Source organism: Canis aureus, chromosome 4, assembly GCF_053574225.1.
Source record: "Canis aureus isolate CA01 chromosome 4, VMU_Caureus_v.1.0, whole genome shotgun sequence".
Classification (NCBI taxonomy): Eukaryota; Metazoa; Chordata; class Mammalia; order Carnivora; family Canidae; genus Canis; species Canis aureus.
The window spans coordinates 1,487,047-1,513,506 of record NC_135614.1 but is presented as its reverse complement, the minus strand read 5'-3'; the positions used below and the strand labels follow the sequence as shown (position 1 = coordinate 1,513,506).

General features: G+C 43.6%; 1 protein-coding gene across 2 annotated transcripts; it reads right to left on the bottom strand.

Moving 5' to 3' along the window:
* Nucleotides 1-38: 38 nt before the first annotated feature.
* Nucleotides 39-26,122, bottom strand: IFIT3 (interferon induced protein with tetratricopeptide repeats 3). Of its 2 annotated transcripts, none has more exons than XM_077894362.1 (2): nt 25,877-26,122; nt 39-1,988 (listed from the first exon to the last, which is right to left on the bottom strand). In XM_077894362.1, the coding sequence occupies exons 1-2, from the start codon at nt 25,879-25,881 to the stop codon at nt 524-526; spliced, it is 1,470 nt and encodes a 489-aa protein (XP_077750488.1). In that variant the 5' UTR covers nt 25,882-26,122; the 3' UTR covers nt 39-523. The 2 variants fall into 2 exon arrangements, with proteins under 2 accessions (XP_077750488.1, XP_077750489.1); XM_077894363.1 differs by lacking the exon at nt 25,877-26,122 and adding an exon at nt 23,007-23,151.
* Between the last annotated feature and the right edge of the window lie 338 nt (nt 26,123-26,460).

The window sequence follows — 26,460 nt, the reverse complement described above, 5'->3', positions numbered from 1 at the left end:
AATATCACTCACAGTCACAATGCAAACCACACAATTGCTTTCTATCCTGAGTCAAGATTTTAAAATTTATTGTAGCATCACTGTCAAGAATACATATTTATCAGATTATCACAATCAATTTATATAAACACAAGGCTGGAGCCAAGAGTAAGAGATAAAGTATATTCTAGGGTTAGTCAAAAGGTGGTCTTTCAGGGGTCCCACCCTGAAAGGCTAGATAGCAATGGGACAGGAGAGCTGTTGGCAGGCGGCAGCCAGCTGTTTGCCTTGGTAAACAGGGCAGAGATGGGGGATATCTGATGACCTGAGTGCAAACTAAGACTTAATCAGCATCACACAGCCCTGAAGCCGTTTCCACTGGTAATTGTGTATGTAGTAAGGCCTGCAGACTAGAAGGGTGTGCATGGCTGAGACTGACAGGGGAGACAGATATGAGGAAGCAACTCTACAAATGTCCTCTAAAGCCATCTCGGAGTGTCCTGGGTCCCTGGACAGTGCTCCTGTCCCTCCTCTGCATTTCAGCTCAGGGCTCAGGAGCTCTGAGAATGGGATTGCACGGGCCCTCACCCACTGCCTCACCACCTTCTTCAAGCTCAGAAGACAGCAGGAAAAAGCTGCCTATGCCTGTGGGGCTGTTCCTTAAGAGATAGCCCAGCTCCTTCTCATAACACTCAGCTGCTTGCAGTAGCTCTCCATTCAGCTTGTGTTTTAATCCTTGGAGATACCAAGAATTCGGTGCATTTTGTGGAAGCTGATTTCCAGCCATGTTCTGTGGTGAGTATTTTGTCTTTCCTTCCTCTGTTGATTTTGCTCTTGTGGGGAAATCCTCCAAATCATGTTGGGTAGCGGTGTCTTCAGACTTCCCCTTCCCCTGATGCCCCTGAAAATTGGGATAGTGCTGGTGGGGTTGTTGCCTCTCAGTGCTGGGGAGCTCCTTACTGCAAGCTACCTGATAATATGGTTCTGTTTCCAGGAGATCAGTGATATCAGCATATGCATACAGAGGATCTACTCCCTTCTCAATAGCTTTAATCACAAAGTCAATAGCACACTTCTTTAGATCTTCAATCTTTTCTCTGTTCCTACTAGCTTCACATCTTCCTGTATTCTGAATTTGTTTGACTTTTGCCCTATAGCAGCATGCAATCTGGTGATAGAGGTAACCATTGTTTGGAAGGGATTCCGATGCCCTTAGAAACAATTCAATAGCTTTGTCTAGGTCACCTTTTTTTTGGTAAAATGTGGCTGCATTACGAAGGACATCTGTTTGGCAAGGAGCGTTCTTCAAGGCCTCCAGAACCAACTGCTCCCCGTCAGCTTCTTCATTCATCCTCTGTAATTTCAGGGCCAAGAGAACTTTGATGTACTGATTGTCATGATTCAGCTCAAGGGCCTGCTTCAGAATGTTGATGGAGACTGGCTTCTGTGGTTTATTATCCAGACAGTACATTGCTATGGCCAGTCCGGAAGCGAATTCTGGGTTGTTGGGCTTCTCTTCCAGAGCCTTCTCAAAACACACTTTGGCCCTTTCATTGTGATTTGCTCCACACTTTAGCCGTGTCCACCCTTCTTCGCAGTAGAGCTCAGAACACTCAATACTATATGGATTTGAAAACTTCTCACATACTTGTCTCACTTTGTCCACATAAATCTGAGCGTCTGCAAATCTGCCCAGGTGATAGTAGACCCAGGCATAGTTACCCCAGGTGACCAGATTCCTAATTTCTGCTTGATCAGAGTGCTTCTGCTGGATCAGCTCCTCAGCCTGCCTTAGGCACTGCAGGGCTGCCTCGTTGTGACCACTTAAGTGTTTTATGTAGGCCAAAAAGTTGTACATTGTAGCTTTGAACTCAGTGTTTAAGAATTCAATCTGGTGACACACTGCATCTTCTAGATCAGGTGAGACACCATCTTTTTTAAGTAGGTTCCATGTGAAATGGCACTTCAGCTGTGGAAGGATTTTCTCCAGAGAATTCTTGTTGACCTCACTGTGGAGAAAATAAACATGGTCACTGTGATGTGCTCCTGCCAGGCACCTCACCCCGGGATGCAATTACAGGTTGATTTTGTGGGTCAGCTTGCCCAGGCTGTGGGATGCCCAGATGTCTAGTTAAACATGAGTTCTGGGTGCCTGTGACCATGTCCCCAAGAGAGATTAGCAGCTGACTCAGGAGAATGAGTGGAAGCAGACTGCCCTCCAGGAGTGGATGGGCACCACCCAGTCTGCTGAGGGCCTGAGTAGAACACAAAGGGAGGAAGTGTGAATTCTGTCTATCTGGCTGTGTGAGCTGGACATTGGTCTTCTCTCCTTAGACTGGAGCTTTTACTGTTGGCATTGCTGGTTCGCAGGCCTTCAGACTTGGACTAGAGCTTACGGCATTATACCTCTAGTTCTACCTTTGGAGTCTGACTAGAATTACATTATGGGCTCTCCTGGGTCTAAAGCTTGTGGACAGTGGACCATGGTTATGATCCTCAGCCTCCATAATCATGTGAGTCAACTCCTGATAACAAATCTCTCTTTTTCATTTTTTGTGTGTACACACACACACACACACATTTTAAACCAGAAGTAGGGAGAATCTTTAATCTTTATTTTACTGGAAAGTAGAGAAAAAAGTAGGCAAAATTAAGTATATGTAGAAATTGTTGTAGAAAGAATAAAAAGAGGGTTAAAATTCTCTGTGAGGAAAACCAAAAAATATGTCCAATTATATAAAGACTCTTGTATAAAGAAATGGGAATAAAGCTAAAGATCCAGCTCGGTTTTGCTATTGACAAATATACAAAGTCACAGAAAAAGCAGTTGGGGTAGAACATTGTAAGGCCACTATGTTTACCTGCCTACTTTTGATCTGAGCAAAGTTGATGGCTCTAGTGCAAGGCATAACTGATGACAGGACAGCCAAGAGTTCTCCATCCCAGAGTCCATCCTGTCTTAACCTTCAGGTAGAATCTGAAGAAAAGGCCTTAGTGGAGGAGGAGGGGCAAGGTGGCGGAAGAGTAGGGTCCCCAAGTCACCCTGTTCCCACCAAATTACCTAGATAACCTTCAAATCATCCTGAAAATCTACGAATTTGGCCTGAGATTTAAAGAGAGACCAGCTGGAACGCTACAGTGAGAAGAGTTCGCGCTTCTATCAAGGTAGGAAGACGGGGAAAAAGAAATAAAGGAACAAAAGGCCTCCAAGGGGGAGGGGCCCGCGAGGAGCCGGGCTGAGGCCGGGGCGAGTGTCCCCAGGACAGGAGAGCCCCGTCCCGGAGGAGCAGGAGCTGCACCAACCTTCCCGGGGGAAAGGGGCTCGCAGGGAGTTGGAGCAGGACCCAGGAGGGCGGGGATGCCCTCGGGCTCCGGGGACACTAACAGAGCAACTGCGCCCCAGGAGAGTGCGCCGAGCTCCCTAAGGGCTGCAGCGCGCACGGGGGACCCGGAGCAGCTCGGGGGGACTCGGGGGCGGCTCCGCGGAGGGGGCTGCGGGGCGGGAGCAGCTCGGGGGGACTCGGGGGCGGCTCCGCGGAGGGGGCTGCGGGGCGGGAGCAGCTCGGGGGGCTCGGGGCGGCTCCGCGGAGGGGGCTGCGGGGCGGGGGCGCGAATCCAACAGCACAGGCCCGGGAGCCCAGGGCCCCGGGAAACAGCCCAGGATCCGGCCTCCCCTGGGACAGGCAGAGCCGGGAGGGCCCAGGACAGCGAGGACGCTCCTGCCCCAGCTGAGCAGATCAGCGGCCCCGCCCCGGAGCCTCCAGGCCCTGCAGACAGAGAGCTCCGGAGCTACTGCAGGGGCTGAATCCAGGGCTGCAGAGCTGGCCCCGCCACTGCGGTTGTTCCTTCTGGGGCCTCACGGGGTAAACAACCCCCACTGGGCCCTGCACCAGGCAGGGGCAGAGCAGCTCCCCCAAGTGCTAACACCTGAGAATCAGCACAACAGGCCCCTCCCCCAGAAGACCAGCTAGACGGACAAGTTCCAGGGGAAGTCAAGGGACTTAAAGTATACAGAAGCAGAAGATACTCCCCCGTGTTTTTTTCTTCTTCTTATTTTTCTTTTTGATTTCTGATTGCTTCCCCTACCCTTTTATTCACCTTTCTTTCTTTTTCTTTCTCTTTATTTTCTTTTTTCCTTTTTTTCTTCCTTTTTTCTTTTTTCTTTTTCTCTTTTCTTTCCTTCTCTCTCACTCTTTTTCTCCTTTTCCCAATACAACTTGTTTTTGGCCACTCTGCACTGAGCAAAATGACTAGAAGGAAAACCTCACCTCAAAAGAAAGAATCAGAAACAGTCCTCTCTCCCACAGAGTTACAAAATCTGGATTACAATTCAATGTCAGAAAGCCAATTCAGAAGCACTATTATACAGCTACTGGTGGCTCTAGAAAAAAGCATAAAGGACTCAAGAGACTTCATGACTGCAGAATTTAGATCCAACCAGGCAGAAATTAAAAATCAATTGAATGAGATGCAAACCAAACTAGAAGTCCTAATGACGAGGGTTAACGAGGTGCAAGAATGAGTGAGTGACGTAGAAGACAAGTTGACGGCAAAGAGGGAAACTGAGGAAAAAAGAGACAATTAAAAGACCATGAAGATAGATTAAGGGAAATAAACAACGGCCTGAGGAAGAAAAGCCTACGTTTAATTGGGGTTCCAGAGGGCACCGAAAGAGACAGAGGGCCAGAATATGTATTTGAACAAATCCTAGCTGAAAACTTTCCTAATATGGGAAGGGAAACAGGCATTCAGATCCAAGGAAATAGAGAGATCCCCCCCTAAAATCAATAAAAACCGTTCAACACCTCGACATTTAATAGTGAAGCTTGCAAATTCCAAAGATAAAGAGAAGATCCTTAAAGCAGCAAGAGACAAGAAAGCCCTGACTTTTATGGGGAGGAATATTAGGGTAACAGCAGACCTCTCCACAGAGACCTGGCAGGCCAGAAAGGGCTGACAGGATATATTCAGGGTCCTAAATGAGAAGAACATGCAACCAAGAATACTTTATCCAGCAAGGCTCTCATTCAAAATGGAAGGAGAGATAAAGAGCTTCCAAGACAGGCAGGAACTGAAAGAATATGTGACCTCCAAACCAGCTCTGCAAGAAATTTTAAGGGGGACTCTTAGAATTCCCCTTTAAGAAGAAGTTCAGTACAACAATCCACAAAAACAAGGACTGAATAGATATCATGGTGACACTAAACTCATATCTGTCAATAGTAACTCTGAACGTGAATGGGCTTAATGACCCCATCAAAAGGCGCAGGGTTTCAGACTGGATAAAAAAGCAGGACCCACCTATTTCTTGTCTACAAGAGACTCATTTTAGACAGAAGGACACCTAAAACCTGAAAATAAAAGGTTGGAGAACCATTTACCATTCAAATGGTCCTCAAAAGAAGCAGGGGTAGCCATCCTTATATCAGATAAACTAAAATTTGCCCTGAAGACTGTAGTGAGAGATGAAGAGGGACACTATATCATACTTAAAGGATCTATCCAACAAGAGGACTTAACAATCCTCAATATATATGCCCCGAATGTGGTAGCTGCCCAATATTTAAACCAATTAATAACCAAAGTGAAGAAATACTTAGATAATAATTATCTTATAATTGGTGACTTCAATCTAGCTCTTTCTACCCTCGATAGGTCTTCTAAGCACATCTCCAAAGAAACGAGAGCTTTAAATGATACACTGGACCAGATGGATTTCACAGATATCTACAGAACTTTACATCCAAACTCAACTGAATACACATTCTTCTCAAGTGCACATGGAACTTTCTCCAGAATAGACCACATACTGGGTCACAAATCGGGTCTGAACCGATACCAAAAGATTGGGATCATACCCTGCATATTCTCAGACCATAATGCCTTGAAATTAGAACTAAATCACAACAAGAAGTTTGGAGGGACTTCATACACGTGGAGGTTAAGGACCATTCTGCTAAAAGATGAAAGGGTCAATCAGGAAATTAAGGAAGAATTAAAAAGATTCATGGAAACTAATGAGAATGAAGATACAACTGTTCAAAATCTTTGGGACGCAGCAAAAGCAGTCCTAAGGGGGAAATACATCGCAAAACAAGCATCCATCCAAAAACTGGAAAGAACTCAAATACAAAAGCTAACCTTACACATAAAGGAGCTAGAGAAAAAACAGCAGATTGACCCCACGCCCAGCAGAAGAAGAGAATTAATTAAAATTCGAGCAGAACTCAACCAGATCGAGACCAGAAGAACTGTGGAACAGATCAACAGAATCGGGAGTTGGTTCTTTGAAAGAATTAATAAGATAGATAAACCATTAGCTAACCTTATTAAAAAGAAGAGAGAGGAGACTCAAATTAATAAAATCATGAATGAGAAAGGAGAGATCACTACCAACACCAAGGAAATACAAACGATTTTAAAAACATATTATGAATAGCTATATGCCAATAAATTAGGCAATCTAGAAGAAATGGACGCATTCCTGGAAAGCCACAAACTACCAAAACTGGAACAGGAAGAAATAGAACCTGAAAGGGCAATAACCAGGGAGGAAATTGAAGCAGTCATCCAAAACCTCCCAAGACACAACAGTCCAGGGCCAGATGGCTTCCCAGGGGAATTCTATCAAACGTTTAAAGAAGAAATCATACCTATTCTACTAAAGCTCTTTGGAAAGATAGAAAGAGATGGAGTACTTCCAAATTCGTTCTATGAGGCCAGCATCACCTAGATTCCAAAACCAGACAAAGACTCCACCAAAAGGGAGAATTACAGACCAATATCCCTGATGAACATGGATGCAAAAATTCTCAACTAGATACTAGCCAATAGGATCCAACAGCACATTAAGAAAATTATTCACCACGACCAAGTAGGATTTATCCCCGGGAAGCAAGGCTGGTTCAACACTCGTAAAACAATCAATGTGATTCATCATATCAGCAAGAGAAAAACCAAGAACCATATGATCCTCTCATTAGATGCAGAGAAAGCATTTGACAAAATACAGCATCCATTCCTTTTTTTTTTTTTTATTGGTGTTCAATATACTAACATACAGAATAACCCCCAGTGCCCGTCGCCCATTCACTCCCACCCCCCGCCCTCCTCCCCTTCCAACACCCCTAGTTCGTTTCCCAGAGTTAGCAGTCTTTACGTTCTGTCTCCCTTTCTGATATTTCCCACACATTTCTTCCCCCTTCCCTTATATTCCCTTTCACTATTATTTATATTCCCCAAATGAATGAGAACATATAATGTTTGTCCTTCTCCGACTGGCTTACTTCACTCAGCATAATACCCTCCAGTTCCATCCACGTTGAAGCAAATGGTGGGTATTTGTCATTTCTAATAGCTGAGTAATATTCCATTGTATACATAAACCACATCTTCTTTATCCATTCATCTTTCGTTGGACACCGAGGTTCCTTCCACAGTTTGGCTATCGTGGCCATTGCTGCTATAAACATCGGGGTGCAGGTGTCCCGGCGTTTCATTGCATCTGTATCTTTGGGGTAAATCCCCAGCAGTGCAATTGCTGGGTCGTAGGGCAGGTATATTTTTAACTGTTTGAGGAACCTCCACACAGTTTTCCAGAGTGGCTGCACCAGTTCACATTCCCACCAACAGTGTATGAGGGTTCCCTTTTCTCCACATCCTCTACAACATTTGTTGTTTCCTGCCTTGTTAATGTTCCCCATTCTCACTGGTGTGAGGTGGTATCTCATTGTGGTTTTGATTTGTATTTCCCTGATGGCAAGTGATGCAGAGCATTTTCTCATGTGCATGTTGGCCATGTCTATGTCTTCCTCTGTGAGATTTCTCTTCATGTCTTTTGCCCATTTCATGATTGGATTGTTTGCTTCCTTGGGTTTGAGTTTAAAATGTTCTTTATAGATCTTGGAAACTAGCCCTTTATCTGATACATCTTTTGCATATATCTTCTCCCATTCTGTAGGTTGTCTTTGAGTTTTGTTGACTGTATCCTTTGCTGTGCAAAAGCTTCTTATCTTGATGAAGTCCCAATAGTTCATTTTTGCTTTTGTTTCTTTTGCCTTCGTGGATGTATCTTGCAAGAAGTTACTATGGCCGAGTTCAAAAAGGGTGTTGCCTATGTTCTTCTCTAGGATTTTGATGGAATCTTGTCTCACATTTAGATCTTTCATCCATTTTGAGTTTATCTTTGTGTATGGTGAAAGAGAGTCGTCTAGTTTCATTCTTCTGCATGTGGATGTCCAATTTTCCCAGCACCATTTATTGAAGAGACTGTCTTTCTTCCAATGGATAGTCTTTCCTCCTTTATCGAATATTAGTTGGCCATAAAGTTCAGGGTCCACTTCTGGATTCTCTCTTCTGTTCCACTGATCTATGTGTCTGTTTTTGTGCCAGTACCACACTGTCTTGATGACCACAGCTTTGTAGTACAACCTGAAATCTGACATTGTGATGCACCCAGATATGGTTTTCTTTTTTAAAATTCCCCTGGCTATTCGGGGTCTTTTCTGATTCCACACAAATCTTAAAATAATTTGTTCTAACTCTCTGAAGAAAGTCCATGGTATTTTGATAGGGATTGCATTAAACGTGTATATTGCCCTGGGTAACATTGACATTTTCACAATATTAATTCTGCCAATCCATGAGCATAGAATATTTTTCCATCTCTTTGTGTCTTCCTCAATTTCTTTCAGAAGTGTTCTATAGTTTTTAGGGTATAGATCCTTTACATCTTTGGTTTGGTTTATTCCTAGGTATCTTATGCTTTTGGGTGCAATTATAAATGGGATTGACTCCTTAATTTCTCTTTCTTCAGTCTCATTGTTAGTGTATAGAAATGCCACTGACTTCTGGGCATTGATTTTGTATCCTGCCACGCTACCGAATTGCTGTATGAGTTCTAGCAATCTTGGGGTGGAGACTTTTGGGTTTTCTATGTAGAGTATCATGTCATCGGCGAAGAGGGAGAGTTTGACTTCTTCTTTGCCAATTTGAATGCCTTTAATGTCTTTTTGTTGTCTGATTGCTGAGGCTAGGACTTCCAGTACTATGTTGAACAGCAGTGGTGAGAGTGGACATCCCTGTCTTGTTCCTGATCTTAGGGGAAAGGCTCCCAGTGCTTCCCCATTGAGAATGATATTTGCTGTGGGCTTTTCATAGATGGCTTTTAAGATGCTGAGGATTGTTCCCTCTATCCCTACACTCTGAAGAGTTTTGATCAGGAATGGATGCTGTATTTTGTCAAATGCTTTTTCTGCATCTAATGAGAGGATCATATGGTTCTTGGTTTTTCTCTTGCTGATATGATGAATCACATTGATTGTTTTATGAGTGTTGAACCAGCCTTGTGTCCCAGGGATAAATCCTACTTGGTCATGGTGAATAATTTTTTTAATGTACTGTTGGATCCTATTGGCCAGTATCTTGTTGAGAATTTTTGCATCCATGTTCATCAGGGCTATTGGTCTGTAATTCTCCTTTTTGGTGGGGTCTTTGTCTGGTTTTGGAATTAAGGTGATGCTGGCCTCATAGAATGAATTTGGAAGTACTCCATCTCTTTCTATCTTTCCAAACAGCTTTAGGAGAATAGGTATGATTTCTTCTTTAAATGTTTGATAGAATTCCCCTGGGAAGCCATCTGGCCCTGGACTCTTGTGTCTTGGGAGGTTTTTGATGACTGCTTCAATTTCCTCCCTGGTTATTGGCCTGTTCAGGTTTTGTATTTCTTCCTGTTCCAGTTTTGGTAGTTTGTGGCTTTCCAGGAATGCGTCCATTTCTTCTAGATTGCCTAATTTATTGGCGTATAGCTGTTCATAATATGTTTTTAAAATCGTTTGTATTTCCTTGGTGTTGGTAGTGATCTCTCCTTTCTCATTCATGATTTTATTAATTTGAGTCTTCTCTCTCTTCTTTTTAATAAGGCTGGCTAATGGTTTATCTATCTTGTTAATTCTTTCAAAGAACCAACTCCTGGTTTTGTTGATCTGTTCCACAGTTCTTCTGGTCTCGATTTCGTTGAGTTCTGCTCGAATCTTTATTAACTCCATTCTTCTCTTGGGTGTAGGATCTATTTGCTGTTTTTTCTCTAGCTCCTTTATGTGTAAGGTTAGCTTTTGTATTTGAGTTCTTTCCAGTTTTTGAATGGATGCTTGTATTGCGATGTATTTCCCCCTTAGGACTGCTTTTGCTGCATCCCAAAGATTTTGAACAGTTGTATCTTCATTCTCATTAGTTTCCATGAATCTTTTTAATTCTTCCTTAGTTTCCTGGTTGACCCTTTTATCTTTTAGCAGGATGGTCCTTAACCTCCACGTGTTTGAGGTCCTTTCAAACTTCTTGTTGTGATTTTGTTCTAATTTCAAGGCATTATGGTCTGAGAATATGCAGGGGACAATCCCAATCTTTTGGTATAGGTTAAGACCCGATTTGTGACCCAATATGTGGTCTATTCTGGAGAAAGTTCCATGTGCGCTTGAGAAGAATGTGTATTCAGTTGAGTTTGGATGTAAAGTTCTGTAGATATCTGTGAAATCCATCTGGTCCAGTGTATCATTTAAAGCTCTCGTTTCTTTGGAGATGTTGTGCTTAGAAGACCTATCGAGTATAGAAAGAGCTAGATTGAAGTCACCAAGTATAAGTGTATTATTATCTAAGTATTTCTTCACTTTGGTTAATAATTGATTTATATATTTGGCAGCTCCCACATTCGGGGCATATATATTGAGGATTGTTAAGTCCTCTTGTTGAATAGATCCTTTAAGTATGATATAGTGTACCTCTTCATCTCTCACTACAGTCTTTGGGGTAAATTTTAGTTTATCTGATATAAGGATGGCTACCCCTGCTTTCTTTTGAGGACCATTCGAATGGTAAATGGTTCTCCAACCTTTTATTTTCAGGCTGTAGGTGTCCTTCTGTCTAAAATGAGTCTCTTGTAGACAGCAAATAGATGGGTCCTGCTTTTTTATCCAGTCTGAAACCCTGCGCCTTTTGATGGGGTCATTAAGCCCGTTCACATTCAGAGTTACTATTGAGAGATATGAGTTTAGTGTCATCATGTTATCTATTCAGTCCTTGTTTTTGTGGACTGTTCCACTGAACTTCTTCTTAAAGGGGAATTCTAAGAGTCCCCCTTAAAATTTCTTGCAGAGCTGGTTTGGAGGTCACATATTCTTTTAGTTGCTGCCTGTCTTGGAAGCTCTTTATCTCTCCTTCCATTTTGAATGAGAGCCTTGCTGGATAAAGTATTCTTGGTTGCATGTTCTTCTCATTTAGGACCCTGAATATATCCTGCCAGCCCTTTCTGGCCTGCCAGGTCTCTGTGGAGAGGTCTGCTGTTACCCTAATACTCCTCCCCATAAAAGTCAGGGATTTCTTGTCTCTTGCTGCTTTAAGGATCATCTCTTTATCTTTGGAATTTGCAAGCTTCACTATTAAATGTCGAGGTGTTGAACGGTTTTTATTGATTTTAGGGGGGGATCTCTCTATTTCCTGGATCTGAATGCCTGTTTCCCTTCCCAGATTAGGAAAGTTTTCAGCTAGAATTTGTTCAAATACATATTCTGGCCCTCTGTCCCTTTCGGCGCCCTCGGGAACCCCAATTAAACGTAGGTTTTTCTTTCTCAGGCTGTCGTTTATTTCCCTTAATCTATCCTCATGGTCTTTTAATTGTTTGTCTCTTTTTTCCTCAGTTTCCCTCTTTGCTATCAACTTGTCTTCTATGTCACTCACTCGTTCTTCCACCTCGTTAACCCTCGTCGTTAGGACTTCTAGTTTGGATTGCATCTCATTCAATTGATTTTTAATTTCTGCCTGATTAGCTCTAAATTCTGCAGTCATGATGTCTCTTGAGTCCTTTATACTTTTTTCTAGAGCCACCAGTAGCTGTATAATAGTGCTTCTGAATTGGCTTTCTGACATTGAATTGTAATGCAGATTTTGTAACTCTGTGGGAGAGAGGACTGTTTCTGATTCTTTCTTTTGAGGTGAGGTTTTCCTTCTAGTCATTTTGCTCAGTGCAGAGTGGCCAAAAGCAAGTTGTATTGGGAAAAAGAGAAAAAGAGAGGAGAGAAAGAAGGAAAGAAAAGAGAAAGAGGAAAAAAAAGGGAAGAAGAAAAAACGAAAAGAAAAAAAAGAGAGAAGAAAAAGAGAAAGAAAAAGAAAGGAGAAAAAAAAGGGGGTGGGGGAAGGAAACAAATCAAAAAGCAAAACAAAACAAAACAAAACAAAACAAAACAAAAAAAAAAGAAGAAGAATCACCGGGGAGTATCTTCTGATTCTGTGTACTTTAAGTCCCTTGGCTTCTCCTGGAAGTTGTCCGTCTAGCTGGTGTTCTGGGGGAGGGGCCAGTTGTGCTGATTTTCAGGTGTTAGCAGTTGGGGGAGCTGCTGTGCCCCTGCCTGGTGCAGGGCTCAGTGGGGGTTGTTTACCCCGTGAGGCCGCAGGAGGAACAGCCCCAGTGGAGGGGCAGCTCTGGAAACCTGGATTCAGCTCCGGCAGGAACTCCCTCTGCAGGGCCTGGAGGCTCCGGGGCGGGGCCGCTGATCTGCTCAGCTCTGGGCAGGAGCGTCCTCGCTGTCCTGGGCCCTCCCGGCCTCTGCCTGTCCCGGGGGAGGCGGGATCCTGGGCTGTGTCCCGGCGCCCTGTGCTCCGGAGCCTGCGCTGGTGGATTCGAGCTCCCGGGCCGCAGCCCCCTCCGCGGAGCTGCCGCCCGAGCACCCCGAGCTGCTCCTGGAACCGCGCAGGCCCCTCTGCACGGAGCCTCTTCCTCTGCCCGAGCCCCTCCGAGCTGCTCCCGGGGCCGCGGAGCCCCCTCTGCGGAGCCGCCGCCCGAGCCCCTCCAGCTGCTCTGGGTCCGCCGGTCCCGCTGTGCGCGCTGCAGCCCTTAGGGAGCTCGGCGCACTCTCCTGGGCGCGCAGTTGCTCTGTTACTGTCCCGGGGAACCCGAGGGCATCCTCGCCCTCCTGGGTCCTGCTCCAACTCCCCACGAGCCCCTTTCCGCCCGGGAAGGTCGGTGCAGCTCCTGCTCCTCCGGGACGGGGCTCTCCTGTCCTGGGGACACTCGCCCCGGCCTCAGCCCGGCTCCTCGCGGGCCCCTCCCCCTTGGAGGCCTTTGTTTCTTAATTTCTTTTTCCCCGTCTTCCTACCTTGATAGAAGCGCGAACTCTTCTCACTGTTGCATTCCAGCTGGTCTCTCTTTAATTCTCAGGCCGAATTCATAGATTTTTCAGGATGATTGGAAGGTTTTCTAGGTAATTTGGTGGAGACAGGTGATTTGGAGACCCTACTCTTCCGCCATCTTGCCTGAGAACCCACAGCATCCATTCCTGATCAAAACTCTTCAGAGTGTAGGGATAGAGGGAACATTCCTCAACATCTTAAAAGCCATCTAAGAAAAGCCCACAACAAATATCATTCTCAATGGGGAAGCACTGGGAGCCTTTCCCCTAAGATCAGGAACAAGACAGGGATGTCTACTCTCACCACTGCTATTCAACATAGTACTGGAAGTCCTAGTCTCAGCAATCAGGCAACAAAAAGACATTAAAGGCATTCAAATTGGCAAAGAAGAAATCAAACTCTCCCTCTTTGCCGATGACATGATACTCTACATAGAAAACCCAAAAGCCTCCACCCCAAGATTGCTAGAACTCATACAGCAATTTGGTTGCGTGGCAGGATACAAAATCAATGCCCAGAAATCAATGGCATTTCTATACACTAACAATGAGACTGAAGAAAGAGAAATTAAGGAGTCAATCCCATTTATAATTGCACCCAAAAGCATAAGATACCTAGGAATAAACCTCACCAAAGAGGTAAAGGATCTATACCCTAAAAACTATAGAACACTTCTGAAAGAAATTGAGGAAGACACAAAGAGATGGAAAAATATTCTATGCTCATGGATTGGCAGAATTAATATTGTGAAAATGTCAATGTTACCCAGGGCAATTTACACGTTAATGCAATCCCTATCAAAATACCATGGACTTTCTTCAGAGAGTTAGAACAAATTATTTTAAGATTTGTGTGGCATCTGAAAAGACCCTGAATAGCCAGGGGAATTTTAAAAAGGAAAACCATAGCTGGGGGCATCAGAATGCCAGATTTCAAGTTGTACTACAAAGCTGTGGTCATCAAGACAGTGTGGTACTGGCACAAAAAGAGACACATAGATCAATGGAACAGAATAGAGAACCCAGAAGTGGACCCTGAACTTTATGGCCAACTAATTAGATAAAGGAGGAACGACTATCCATTGGAAGAAAGACAGTCTCTTCAATAAATGGTTCTGGGAAAATTGGACATCCACATGCAGAAGAATGAAACTAGACCACTCTCTTTCACCATACACAAAGATAAACTCAAAATGGATGAAAGATCTAAATGTGAGACAATATTCCTTTAAAATCCTAGAGGAGAACACAGGCAACACCCTTTTTGAACTTGGCCACAGTAACTTCTTGCAAGATACATCCCTGAAGGCAAAAGAAAAAAAAGCAATAATGAACTATTGGGACTTCATCAAGATACGAAGCTTTTGCACAGCAAAGGATACAGTCAACAAAACTACAAGACAACCTACAGAATGGGAGAAGATATATGCAAAAGATGTATCAGATAAAGGGCTAGTTTCCAAGATCTATAAAGAACATTTTAAACTCAAACCCAAGGAAACAAACAATCCAATCATGAAATGGGCAAAAGACATGAAGAGAAATCTCACAGAGGAAGACATAGACATATCCAACAGGCACATGATAAAATGCTCCGCATCACTTGCCATCAGGGAAATACAAATCAAAACCACAATGAGATACCACCTCACACCAGTGAGAATGGGGAACATTGACAAGGCAGGAAACCACAAATGTTGGAGAGGATGCGGAGAAAAGAGAACCCTCTTGCACTGTTGGTGGGAATGTGAACTGGTGCAGCCACTCTGGAAAACCGTGTGGAGGTTCTTCAAAGAGTGAAAAATAGACCTGCCCTACGACCCAGCAATTGCACTGTTGGGGATTTACCCCGAAGATTCAGATGCATAGAAATGCTGGGACACCTGCACCCCAATGTTTCTAGCAGCAATGTCCATAATAGCCAAACTGTGGAAGGAGCCTCGGTGTCCATCGAAAGGTGAATGGATAAAGAAGATGTGGTTTATGTATACAATGGAATATTCCTCAGCCATTAGAAATGACAAATACCCACCATTTGCTTCAAAGTGGATGGAACTGGAGGGTATTATGCTGAGTGAAGTAAGTCAATCGGAGAAGGACAAACAGTGTATGTTCTCATTCCTTTGGGGAATATAAATAATAGTGAAAGGGAATATGAGGGAAGGGAGAAGAAATGTGTGGGAAATATCAGAAAGGGAGACAGAACATAAAGACTCCTAACTCTGGGAAACGAACTGGGGGTGGTGGAAGGGGAGGAGGGCGGGGGGTGGGGGTGAGTGGGTGACGGGCACTGAGGGGGATACTTGACGGGATAAGCACTGGGTGTTATTCTGTATGTTGGTAAATTGAACACCAATAAAAATTATTTTATTAAAAAAAAAAGAAAAGAAAAGGCCTTCGTGAAGCCTGAACTCTGGAGTAGGCTGACTGATTTCCTCTATTATGGTATCAGAAGAGTCTACTTCTTGGCCAATAAACACATGGAAGAGTCTGGAACAACTGCCTTTAACAAATGCCTGTTCTGTCTCCCCAGTCTTGGTGGATGGGGCCTGCCATCACCTAGCAGCTTAAATGTACATATATGTATCTCCTACTAGTTCTGTTTTTCAGGAGAGTGCTGACTAATCCACCCCTAAAGTTTTTCTAGACAGTAGAGGAGGTACTCTTCCTCTTGCTTCCTGGCTTCACCTCCAATTGCTGTGGTCTGTACAGGAATCCATGGAGCACGTCCCTTCCAGTGTGCGGGCAGACATGCAGGGCAATTGGGGTGGATGGGAGGAGAGCACAGCAGGGAGAGGTACTGGGATCTCTTGTCCCACTCCATTAGAAGTCACTGCTCAGCCTTCACATTCTGGGCTAGTTTGATGCAGCTATCCAGCGACCCTCTATAGGGCCACTCCTTTGTGTCACTTGGTTAGTTTTGAAGGATGCTAAGAAAAATAAAAGTTAGTTATCCTGGTCCTTTGGCCTAGGAGCTCCCAGACTGGTTAGAAGGAGCCATAGAGGGGACCCTGGGTGGTTTACTTGGTTAAGCATCTGCCTTCAGATTAGGTCATAACCTTGGGGTCCTGGGATGCAACCCCATGTCAGGCTCCCTGCTCAGTGGGGAGTCTTCTTCTCCCTCTTCCGCTGCCTGCAGCTCCCCCTGCTTGTTCTCTCTCTCTGTCTCTCTCTCTCTGTCAAATAAATAAATAAATAAATAACATCTTATTTTAGTTTTTATTTATTTTTATTTTTAATAAGAGCCATGTAGAGAAACAAAATGTCAGGGGTGTTTGCCACCATACTGTGAGACTGAGCCTTCCCCTTCAGCATCTCCACCATCTCCCTACAGTCACACACACAGACCCCTGGAGGTTCAGTTTCAGCCTGATTTATGCAGTCTCCTTGACACAGGCCAGATCCCCAGACAGAATGAATTTGTTTTGAGAAACAAACAAAATTGACAAATTTGAGCTTTGTAGTTGGAGGACACCAAGAGAGACCATTTGCTTTATTTAGTTAAATAAGTTATGGAGTTCTCAAAGTGTGTTCTCATGTCAATATTTGCCTGGGGCTTGGGAGGTGTTTTATTGAGTTGTGTTCCTTCTTTCTTACCAGTAGGTTCCATGAGATTGGAAAGAAGCTCCAAAAATCATGAAACCCAGTTACTGTTCCTAGTTTCAGATTTCACATACTAGCACAACTTCAGAAAAAAGGTTATGAGCCAAATAGATCTGCCAGCTTATTTGGCAAAACAATGACATTGGGAGAAAATGTATCCCAAAAGATACCAACCACCTATGCTCACCAACACTATTAAAAAGAAAGAGAGAGAGAGAGAGAGAGAGAAGGAAAGAATCATTTTTATCATCACTGAAGAAGTAAAAAATATAATCAGAATGAAGGGAAGTCCTTTAACTGGTCAAAATACATTTTGCTCACTGAGGAGCCAGTGAGTTTATTTGCAGTTTCCTATGGATCAGCACCAGCCCACACACCACTGATGCAAACGCTCTGCTCTAGCTTCTGTGTTTCTCTGGCAAAGCTCATGTAAGCCAAAGACACAGAGGCGAGAGAATTGACTCAAGGTAAAGGAAGAGGGGGATGTTGCTATCTATCTAGATATGTTTTTATGTGTGGGCCTCTAGTCTTGGTAGTCTTTTCCATTCTCTTGGTCCCTGGCTAGAGAACCACAATGCCATTGTCTTTTGTCTCCATTCTAGGGCTTTCCAATTTGGCTTCACCTGGTGATTCTAGCTGCCCTGTTTGAAGGACTAGAGATCATAACTCAGGGTAGCAATTATTAGAAAAGTTATATTAAGAGAAAATTACAAAGATGATTACTGAACAAATATGTTTATAACTGTTATGCAATTAAGGACTGATAAAGTCATTTCCATGTTTCAAGATTAGTTAACTTTGCTGATTGCCCAATTAGGGCATGTAGAGAGAAGAGGGAAGGCACGAGTTTCAGATCAGTAGAATGTATCTGTAGGGTTAGGTGCCTGGAAATGATAGGTGAACATTCTAAGGATTGGTAGAGAGTATTCATCTAGCTTCTCAGTAAGCCTACAGAAGGGCGGGTGACTTTGGATGTTTTTGCTGCAACAAAACCAGAAACCACCTTGCCAGTTTGATAACACTTTCTTATTTTTCCCCATGGTGGTGATGCAGGTTGACATATCAGTAAACCAGAGGGATCTTACCAGACTACATTTCTAAGCAGTTACTGATAAAGATTCTCTCTCCAAGATGAAACATATTCTAACCCTGTCATATATAAGCTCTAGGAGATTGCAGTGGCTCATGATGTGTAAGGCAAGCAGAAAAACTCACTCAATGTTACTGAACCCATAAGAGAGCCTTGTGGATTGAACTCTTACAGATATTCCATCCATACCACCACTTTATGAATGCTAGAGCTGGCCATGCTAAGAAATTTATGGTAACAAAGGGCAGTTTATTCAGGGAGATAGCCAACTATTTAAGTGGCTTCATAATTATAAAATCTATTGAAAACTGATATTAAATTGGTATCATAAGCCTTCCTCTGTAGGTTTTGAATTTGATTAGATATTCAATACCTGATACCCTCCCCACCACCCCGAAGTAAAATTTGGTGCAAAGTATATTGGACAGGGAGTCCTGATATCTTGATAAGAAGAAACATGAGGGCAGCCTGGGTGGCTCAGCGGTTTAGCGCCTGCCTTCAGCCCAGGGTGTGATCCTGGAGACCCGATCCCCCCGTCGGGCTCCCTGCATGGAGCCTGCTTCTCCCTCTGCCTGTGTCTGTGCCTCTCTCTCTCTGTATCTCTCATGAATAAATAAATAAAATCTGAAGAAGAAGAAGAAGAAGAAGAAGAAGAAGAAGAAGAAGAAGAAGAAGAAGAAGAAACTTAGAGCTGGCATTCAGGAGATTTGCCCTAAAATGCCATTGCCTTGGTAGGTAAATTGCTTATAAATGCAATATGATTAAAAGATAAAGTTCTTAAAAAATAACTATAACTACCATAATTTGTTAATATATAGACAATGTAAAAAGATACAGATTGTGACATCAGAAACACAAATGTCAGGGCAGGAGGATTAAAAAGGTATGCATTCAAACTTTAGTTATAGCAGCGCCTGGGTGGCTCAGTGGTTGAGCATCTCCTTGGGCTCAGGTTGTGATCCTGGGGTCCTGCGATCAAATTCCACATTGGGCTCCCTGCAGGGAGCCTGCTTCTCCCTAAGTCATAGAGCCTATGTCTCTGTCTCTCTGTGTGTCTCATGAGTAAATAAATAAATAAAAAACCCTAAGTTATATACTTAAAATAGTTTGTTATAAATATAAGATGCTTTATTTGAGTGTCACAGTAACCACAAAGGAAAAATATGTATTAAATACACAAGAAGGTAAAGAGAAAAGAATACAAGCATGCTACTAATACAGAAAAGCATTAAATCACAGAGGGAGTAAGGGAATTGGAAGGAAGCAAAGGGATTGTCAAGTGGGGAGAAAACAATGAACAAAAGGACAATAATAAGTCTATAAGTATCCAAAATTGCTTCACATATAGATGAGCTAAATTCTCCAATCAAAAAACATAGAGTGGTTGAATGCATATAAAAGAACACATGCTGCCTTCTGCTTTTGGGACACACACACACACACACACACGGAAAAGGAGGGGACGCAAAGGTATTTCATGCAAACCAAAGAAAGCAGCGGTAGCTACACTTATATTGGACAAAATGGACTTCAAGTCAAAGAGGGAAGGAAAGTCATTGTGTAATGACAAAGCAGTCAGTCCCAGAATAGGATGTTTATGCACCTAAGTATATAAAGCAAATATTAATAGACCTGCAGGGGGATAGATAACAATACAGTAACAGCAGGGGACTGTCACATCCCTTTCCAACAGTGGATAGATTCTCCAGACAGAAAATGAATAAAGAAACATGGGACTTAAACAACACTATAGACCAAATGAACTTAGATATTCACAGAACACTCCATCCAACAGCAGCAAAATACACAGTCCTCTGAAGTGCACATGGAACATTATCTAGGACAGATCCTATGTTAGGCCACAAAGCAAATCTTAAAATTTAAGAAGCCTGAAGTCAAATCAGGCATCTTTTCTTTTCTTTGTTTTTTTAATATTTATTTATTTATTTATTTTAGAGAAAGAGAGAGCGCGTGTGAGGAGGAGCAGAGGGAGAGGGAGAGAGAGAATCTCAAGCAGACTTCCTGCTGAGTGCAGAGCCTGACATGGGGCTCAGTCCCACCACCCTGAGATCATGACCTGAGCCAAAAACCAAGTCAGATACTCAACCCACTGAGCCACCTAGGTGCCCCCACTTGTCTTTTTTAAAACTAACACCCATTTGCCAAGGCTTCCTCACTTACTAATTTAGCTCATATGTGTTTTTCAAAGTTGCTCTAAACACTCTTTGTATGTATATGTATGAAATTTATGAAATTACTGAGCAATAATTAAATTCAGATATTTAAAGGGAAAAAAAGCAAGCAGGTAGGATGACTGTTGCAGAAACTTGATAAAGAGAATGTCTAAGTTCAGGTGAAACATGGAGAGTTGAATGCCCTTCCTATCTGGAGATTCTGTGTCTAGAAAAACCCTGGGAGGTGGGAGTCCCTCTGGCCCAGGAAGAGACTTCTCATGGCCTCCAGCTGCAGCCATGAGGTTTTTCTGGCCAAAGCAGATAAAACCAGCAGTACCAGTCCTTAGGAAATACCTGGATTTAACCCACGGATACTCTGTGCTTCTCCCACTCATCTCCCTGGGTGGTGACAGCCTGTTGGCATTACCCACAGACCCCAGCGTAGATGCTACTTCTTCCAGGGCCTAGTCAAAGCCGTTACTTGAGTAGAATCTTGAAATCTTTGGAAAGAGTTCTTACCTCATATGATAAGAATAGGAGTTTCCAGGGAATTACTGAGGCAGCTTATACCAAGGGATACTCTAGTTATGCTCCTGTTGACCTTGTGCAGGGACAGGCAGACCTCATGCCCAATGAGTTGGTCAGAACAGGCACAACCCAGGGAGCCCATCACTTCAGAAAGTGAGCCAAAGAACTCTCCAGAGCAGTGCTTTGACGTGCACAGGGGCCAAGTCACCCAAAGACCTTGTACAAATATAGACCTGGATCTGTAGGGGGTTGTTAAAAAGGCAGCATCCCACCCCTACTGGATCCAGGTCTGCATTTGTACCAGGTCTTCGGATGATTTGGCTCACACCACACTGTGAGTGAGCAGTAAGGCTCCAAGAAGACTTCCCTTTTTGGCAGAGATTGCCAGTGGCCAGTTTCTCATCTTAAAACAGCCCCTAAATGGGCAAGTCTTACTTTGTATCAAAGTTCTTCTGATATAGTTTCATAATGCAGATTCGATTCCTAGTCAGGGAACCAAATGATGTAGTTTTGGGATATAGGTGAAGTTTGATGGGGTGAGGTTCAGAGCCAAGGGCCAAGAAAGAATTCTTGAGTCTTCGGTGCAAAAAAAAAAAAAAAAAAAAAAAGTCTTCAGTTTTATTCAAGCCCCGGGGGAGGAGGGGGTGCGGACAGGACCCATGGGCAGGAAAAGCTGCCCTGGGGTTGTGGGTGCCTGATTATAGACTTTGGGGTTGGGGGAAGGTAAAGATAAAGGAAGTTTCAAAAAGATTTTCATATCTTACAGGATATCAGAGCCTTGCCATAGTCAGTTAGGGTTGTTTTCCCTTCTAGCAAGTCATTAACATTAAGATAGTTGAGAGCTTCCTGGAGGAACAGGACACTCTAACAGCTTCAAGTATCCATCAATGGGCTGCAGGTTATAAGGACATTTAATTTTATCTACATTTCCTTTTGAAAGCTAGGTTATTGATAAAAATGCTTTGTTCTCATGAATTACTAAGACATTGGTAAACTGAGGGAGATTCATATCTTGTAGGATTGTGATCTCTATAGTCAACTATTTGTTTTTTCCTTTCCTTAGCTTTAGGGCAGCCAGGAATGCCTGAGGAATGTCACCCAAATCCCACCTGGGGGGTGGGTGCTGGGTGTCTGCTCTGCTTTCTCCTCAGCTTGACTTCTGCTTCCTCATCATTTCCCATGCCACCCCATCTCCACTCACTTTGGATGTCCTTCACTCATATTTACATACAAACAATGGAGGGAACATTTAATGTGTAGGTAAGGTACCTGTGGTCCTCTTTAAATATGTATTTTTTTTTTTTCTAGGCCTTGTTTCTGATCTGGATTTCAGAATGCAGGGCCTGCTACTTTGCATTCTATCAGAGGACTCAGATCTGTTGGGATACAGGCCATCTGCTACCATTTGGGATACCTGTGGATGATGTCAGATCAGTAAGAGGATGCCTAAGGTAGACACTACCAGTCCAGAAAAATTGTTTTCTACTGCTATAGGTTCTTTGGCTAGTCTTAATAGTTAAATTGACATGACAGATGAGCAGGAAAGAAAAAAATCCATTTCGTATGTGTAGGAGCCCCATTAAAGTATAAGACCCAGAGGCAGGCAGGTAGGTGAGGCTCAGGTTTCATCTTCAGCTGACTGAATGGGGGTCTGGAAATTCAAAGCAATGAGGAGGGATTCCCAGGAAAACCAGTGCAGATGGTTGATAATCTACCTTTGTCCTGCTGTGCAAGCAAGTCTCTCAGATAAAAAGTTATTTCTGATAACAGCTGCCTTTGCGGGGAGGCCCCACATCTAAATTCTTTCAGGCAGTTAAGGGAGTGGTAAAAGTTTTCCAGGAGTCTGCTGGGTCTCGATTGCCTTTGGCTCAAAATAACTGACAAGCCAAAGTGGCACATTTTTGGGTGGTATTTCTTCCTTCCCTTTAACATATTTCTCAGTTCTGAAAGAGCAAGTTCCTGGGCAAAAGCAACCTCATTATGAACTGGAGTTTTGCAGTGCTGACTTAGTGTTTAGCACATTTGCAGAGAACTAAGCATGCTTTTGAAAGAACCACAGCTACCACAAGAAAACCCACTGATTTAGCCTTTTCACAGGAGAAACAAAAGAGGGACCTGGACCTCCAGTAACTATTCTGGGGGGGCCCCAGCCCTTTTGATGGGATTATGCCAAAGGGATCTGAGCATGCTTTCCCTTTGGGCTCTCTCAGCTCCTGTCCTTCCCATCTGCCAGTTCCAGCTCCCCTGGGAACACTTCCTTCAGTGTCTGTAAATCAGACATGGCCACAGAACTAAAAATGCATGCGCTGTTAAGATACCTTTACTATCAAATTAGATAAATATGTATTTAATCTATAAGCAAGCCCTGAATCAGCATAGTTCAGGAAGCTGCATGCAAGAACAAGATTTGTGAGAAATTCTCAACTTTCTATTAGAAAAGTAGGGCATATTTACCTCATGTTGGCTATTTCTCTCAATTCTGAAAAGCTGGGGTCCAGGCTGATTTTCTTTCTCCTTGTGGATGGGAAGCAAATGCCAAAAGGCTTTTACCCAGAAAGCTAGCCCTGAGGTCTGTGCTTTTATCAAACAGGAAATGACAACGAAACTGATGCCATGCTATCTAGATTCCCTTCGAGGAGAAACTGAAACTGAATGTGTCAGAGCTGAGGTCACCCTCCCCTGGGAACAGGGCTCCTCACAAACTGGAGGTTTGAGAAAAGGCATTATATATCCAGGCCCTATTCCCAGAGCTTCTGTTGAAGTCTGGGGGTGGGCTTGGGCTCAGGAATCTGCATTTGTACAAGCCCCTGGGAACTCTGTACCTGCAGAAGCCCCTGTACCACATTTTGAGAAGCATCCTTTCAAGAGGATTTTGAAAAGCGGTTTCCCATGTACCTGTCAGAGATAATGTAGTGTATTAACCGGTGAGTCAGGCAATCTAGAATAGAGAATGACCACAAGACATCTGGATTTCTATCTGTCACCAGCTCTGGAATATTTCTTACATGGTGTCCTAAGCCTCATTTACTTATATTCAAAATGGCCTTGAATGAATTTACTTTTTCCTTCTATCCAAATTATAGGAAACTATGCCCTGGGGAGATCCACTTTTTCGTTCATCTAGGGTATGGCACTGTGCACTTTACAGAGTGAGTCTCTGCCAAAGACAGTGGTCCTTGTTCTCCAAATTGGGATCCTGAGGGCCCAGACCTTTTAGTCCTTTCTAATCCTCTAAAGTGAGCATCATGAAAAGCATTAAGACAGTCCATCATTAAGACACTCCACCCTCTTGGGCTTTACACACAGAGCTATGAGATGCCTAGCACTAATGATCCTGCTCCTACATCTAATCTCCTGGGCAAGTTACTCGCCCTCTGGACCCCAGTTTGCTCATCTAGAAAATGAGACTAATAAAAAAAAATCACAGTTCTTCCTTCCTAGGGCTACTGGGATGGCAATATGAACATGTAAAGGACTTAACAGAGTGGCACTACCAACTGCTGACCACGCAGACATTGTTACCACCACCACAATCACTGGCATATTCATGCTGTAGTTTTAAGTGAATTTTTTGTGGGGCAGAGGAGGGAACCCATCAGCCAGCCAGCAGGTGCTGGGGTCTCCTCAAGTGCTTTTCCACTTTGGCAATTTTCAGCCCAGCTGGGGAGAAGCAGCCCCACTTGCCCCTGTCCTTACAGTCTCCGCAAACAGGGCAGCTTGATGTGGACATCAGTTTACCAGGGTCCAAGAGCCCTCTGCACTCCCAGACTTCCTCAGGTCAGTGGCTCTGAACACACTCAAACACAGGTCACCATAAAGCTTCTTGGGCAAACTGGCTAACAAGGCGCTGGGCAGGGCCAAGGTTTCTGGTCAACTCTACTCATGGAGATAAATGTTTAGAAAAATGTAACCCGAGGCACTTGATAGTGACTTCCTCTTAGCCAGCACATCCCCAAATATAAGCCACAGAGCACTTGGGAGCCTGGGGTGGGGAGTGTGGGGGGGGTCTTTCTTAATCCTCACTCCCTGAGTGGTCACTGGGGTCCCCAAGGGTGTTTGATGGGAACAGCTTGTTCTTCTCTTAGCTCCATCTAATGGCAGGACTTAAGGATATCTACATGCATTTTAAAAAGCCAAATTTGTGAGGCACCTGGGTGGCTCAGTGGTTGAGTGTCTGCCTTTGGCTTAGGTCATGATCCCAGGTCGAGTCTCCCCTTTGCCTATGTCTCTGCCTTTCTCTCTGTGTCTCTCATGAATAAATAAATAAAATCTTAAAAAAAAAAAAAAGAAATAAAAAACCAAGTTTGCTAAGATTATACTTTACATACAATAAAATGCACGCATTTTCAGTGTAGAGCTTGGTGAATTTTGACAGGTGTATATACCCAAGCAACCACCACCACTATCTCCTTATAGACTTTACATCATCCCCAAAGATTCCCCAGTGTACCTTCCTAGCCAGCCCCAACCCCCTCTCCCATCCAGGCAACCACTGACCTGCTTTCCATCACTAGAGATTACACCAGTATTTTTTTTTTATTGGTGGTCAATTTGCCAACATATAGAATAACACCCAGTGCTCATCCCATCAAGTGCCCCCCTCAGTGCCCGTCACCCAGTCACCCCCACCCCCCGCCCACCTCCCCTTCCACCACCCCTAATTTGTTTCCCAGAGTTAGGAGTCTCTCAGAGATTACATCAGTATTAAAAAAGATTAGGTCACTATGTTTTGAAGAGAGATTGGTTACTGCTCCTCAGCTCTCAGCAGAGAAATAAAAACAAACCCTAAGCTTCTTGTTTTGTTTTCCTATAAGATTTCTGGGAAAATGCCCATCTGTAAGAATTGTTTCTTCTAGTTCCCACCTTGGACTGACCCAATGTTTCAGAGCAAAATTCCTCTCAGCAGAAGTTGAGTTTGCAGTACTAATTCCATCTTTAATAATATCTGCTGAAAAGAAATACTTTTTTTCAAAACAGCAAGAAGAAAGCCCCTTAGTCCTTTCAAAGGAAACAACCACCAAAAAGCCCATAAAGAGTAAATCCCCACAAGGTATAACTTGGAATCTGCAAACTGTGCTCCAGTGGGTCTGACATTCCTGCAAGCCTTTCTGTCATCCAGACTCCCAGCTAGAAGCTCCACAAGCCTGAGTGGAGTGTGTCCACCAGAAAAAAAAACAAACCCACAGACATAGGAAGTGCCCCCACTTAGAAAGGCAGGCTGCATCCAAGAGCAGCCACCTACACAGGACCCTGCCTGCACCCAGAGCTGCCTTTACAACCTGCATCCGAGATCAAGGGCGCTGACACATTCCTGTGTCACTGACCTCATGTCTGCAACTGCTCCTCTTCCAAACTGAAAACCGGGGTCCAAGCAGATTCCTTCTGAAATTTCCCGAGTCTGCCTCAAATCAGCGCTGGAGCAGCTATATAAGCGGCTTGCGGGAGGCCATCAGCTAATGTTTTCTCTCCCTTTCTGAGCCATTGCCTCAGTGAAAGGGAAGGGAAGTGGAAAGTGAAACTGATTCAGCCTGAGAGGAGGAAAAGAAGACTTATGGGGGCAATCTGTGATGACTCAGTCTGAGCAAGTCGAGCATGTCGTTTAAAAACGTGACCCTGAAACTTACAGTTGGAGAGAACGTGAAAGCACTCCCTGAATCTGACCATAAATCTAATCTAGGGCAAGTCCCAAGAAAGGGCTTTCTTTTCTTGCAAGTGAACATTTTGTTTATTCTTTTTGAAAACAGCAACAAAAAAACCTGTTAAAAATAATAAAATCATTATTATTAATTATTAATCACAGGTACAAGACACAGGAAAAATATTATTTAAATAAATTATTTTTCTATTGAAAATGAAAAGAATAATGAAAAACCTAGAATGAGAAAACACAAAATATAAATGTTCTGGT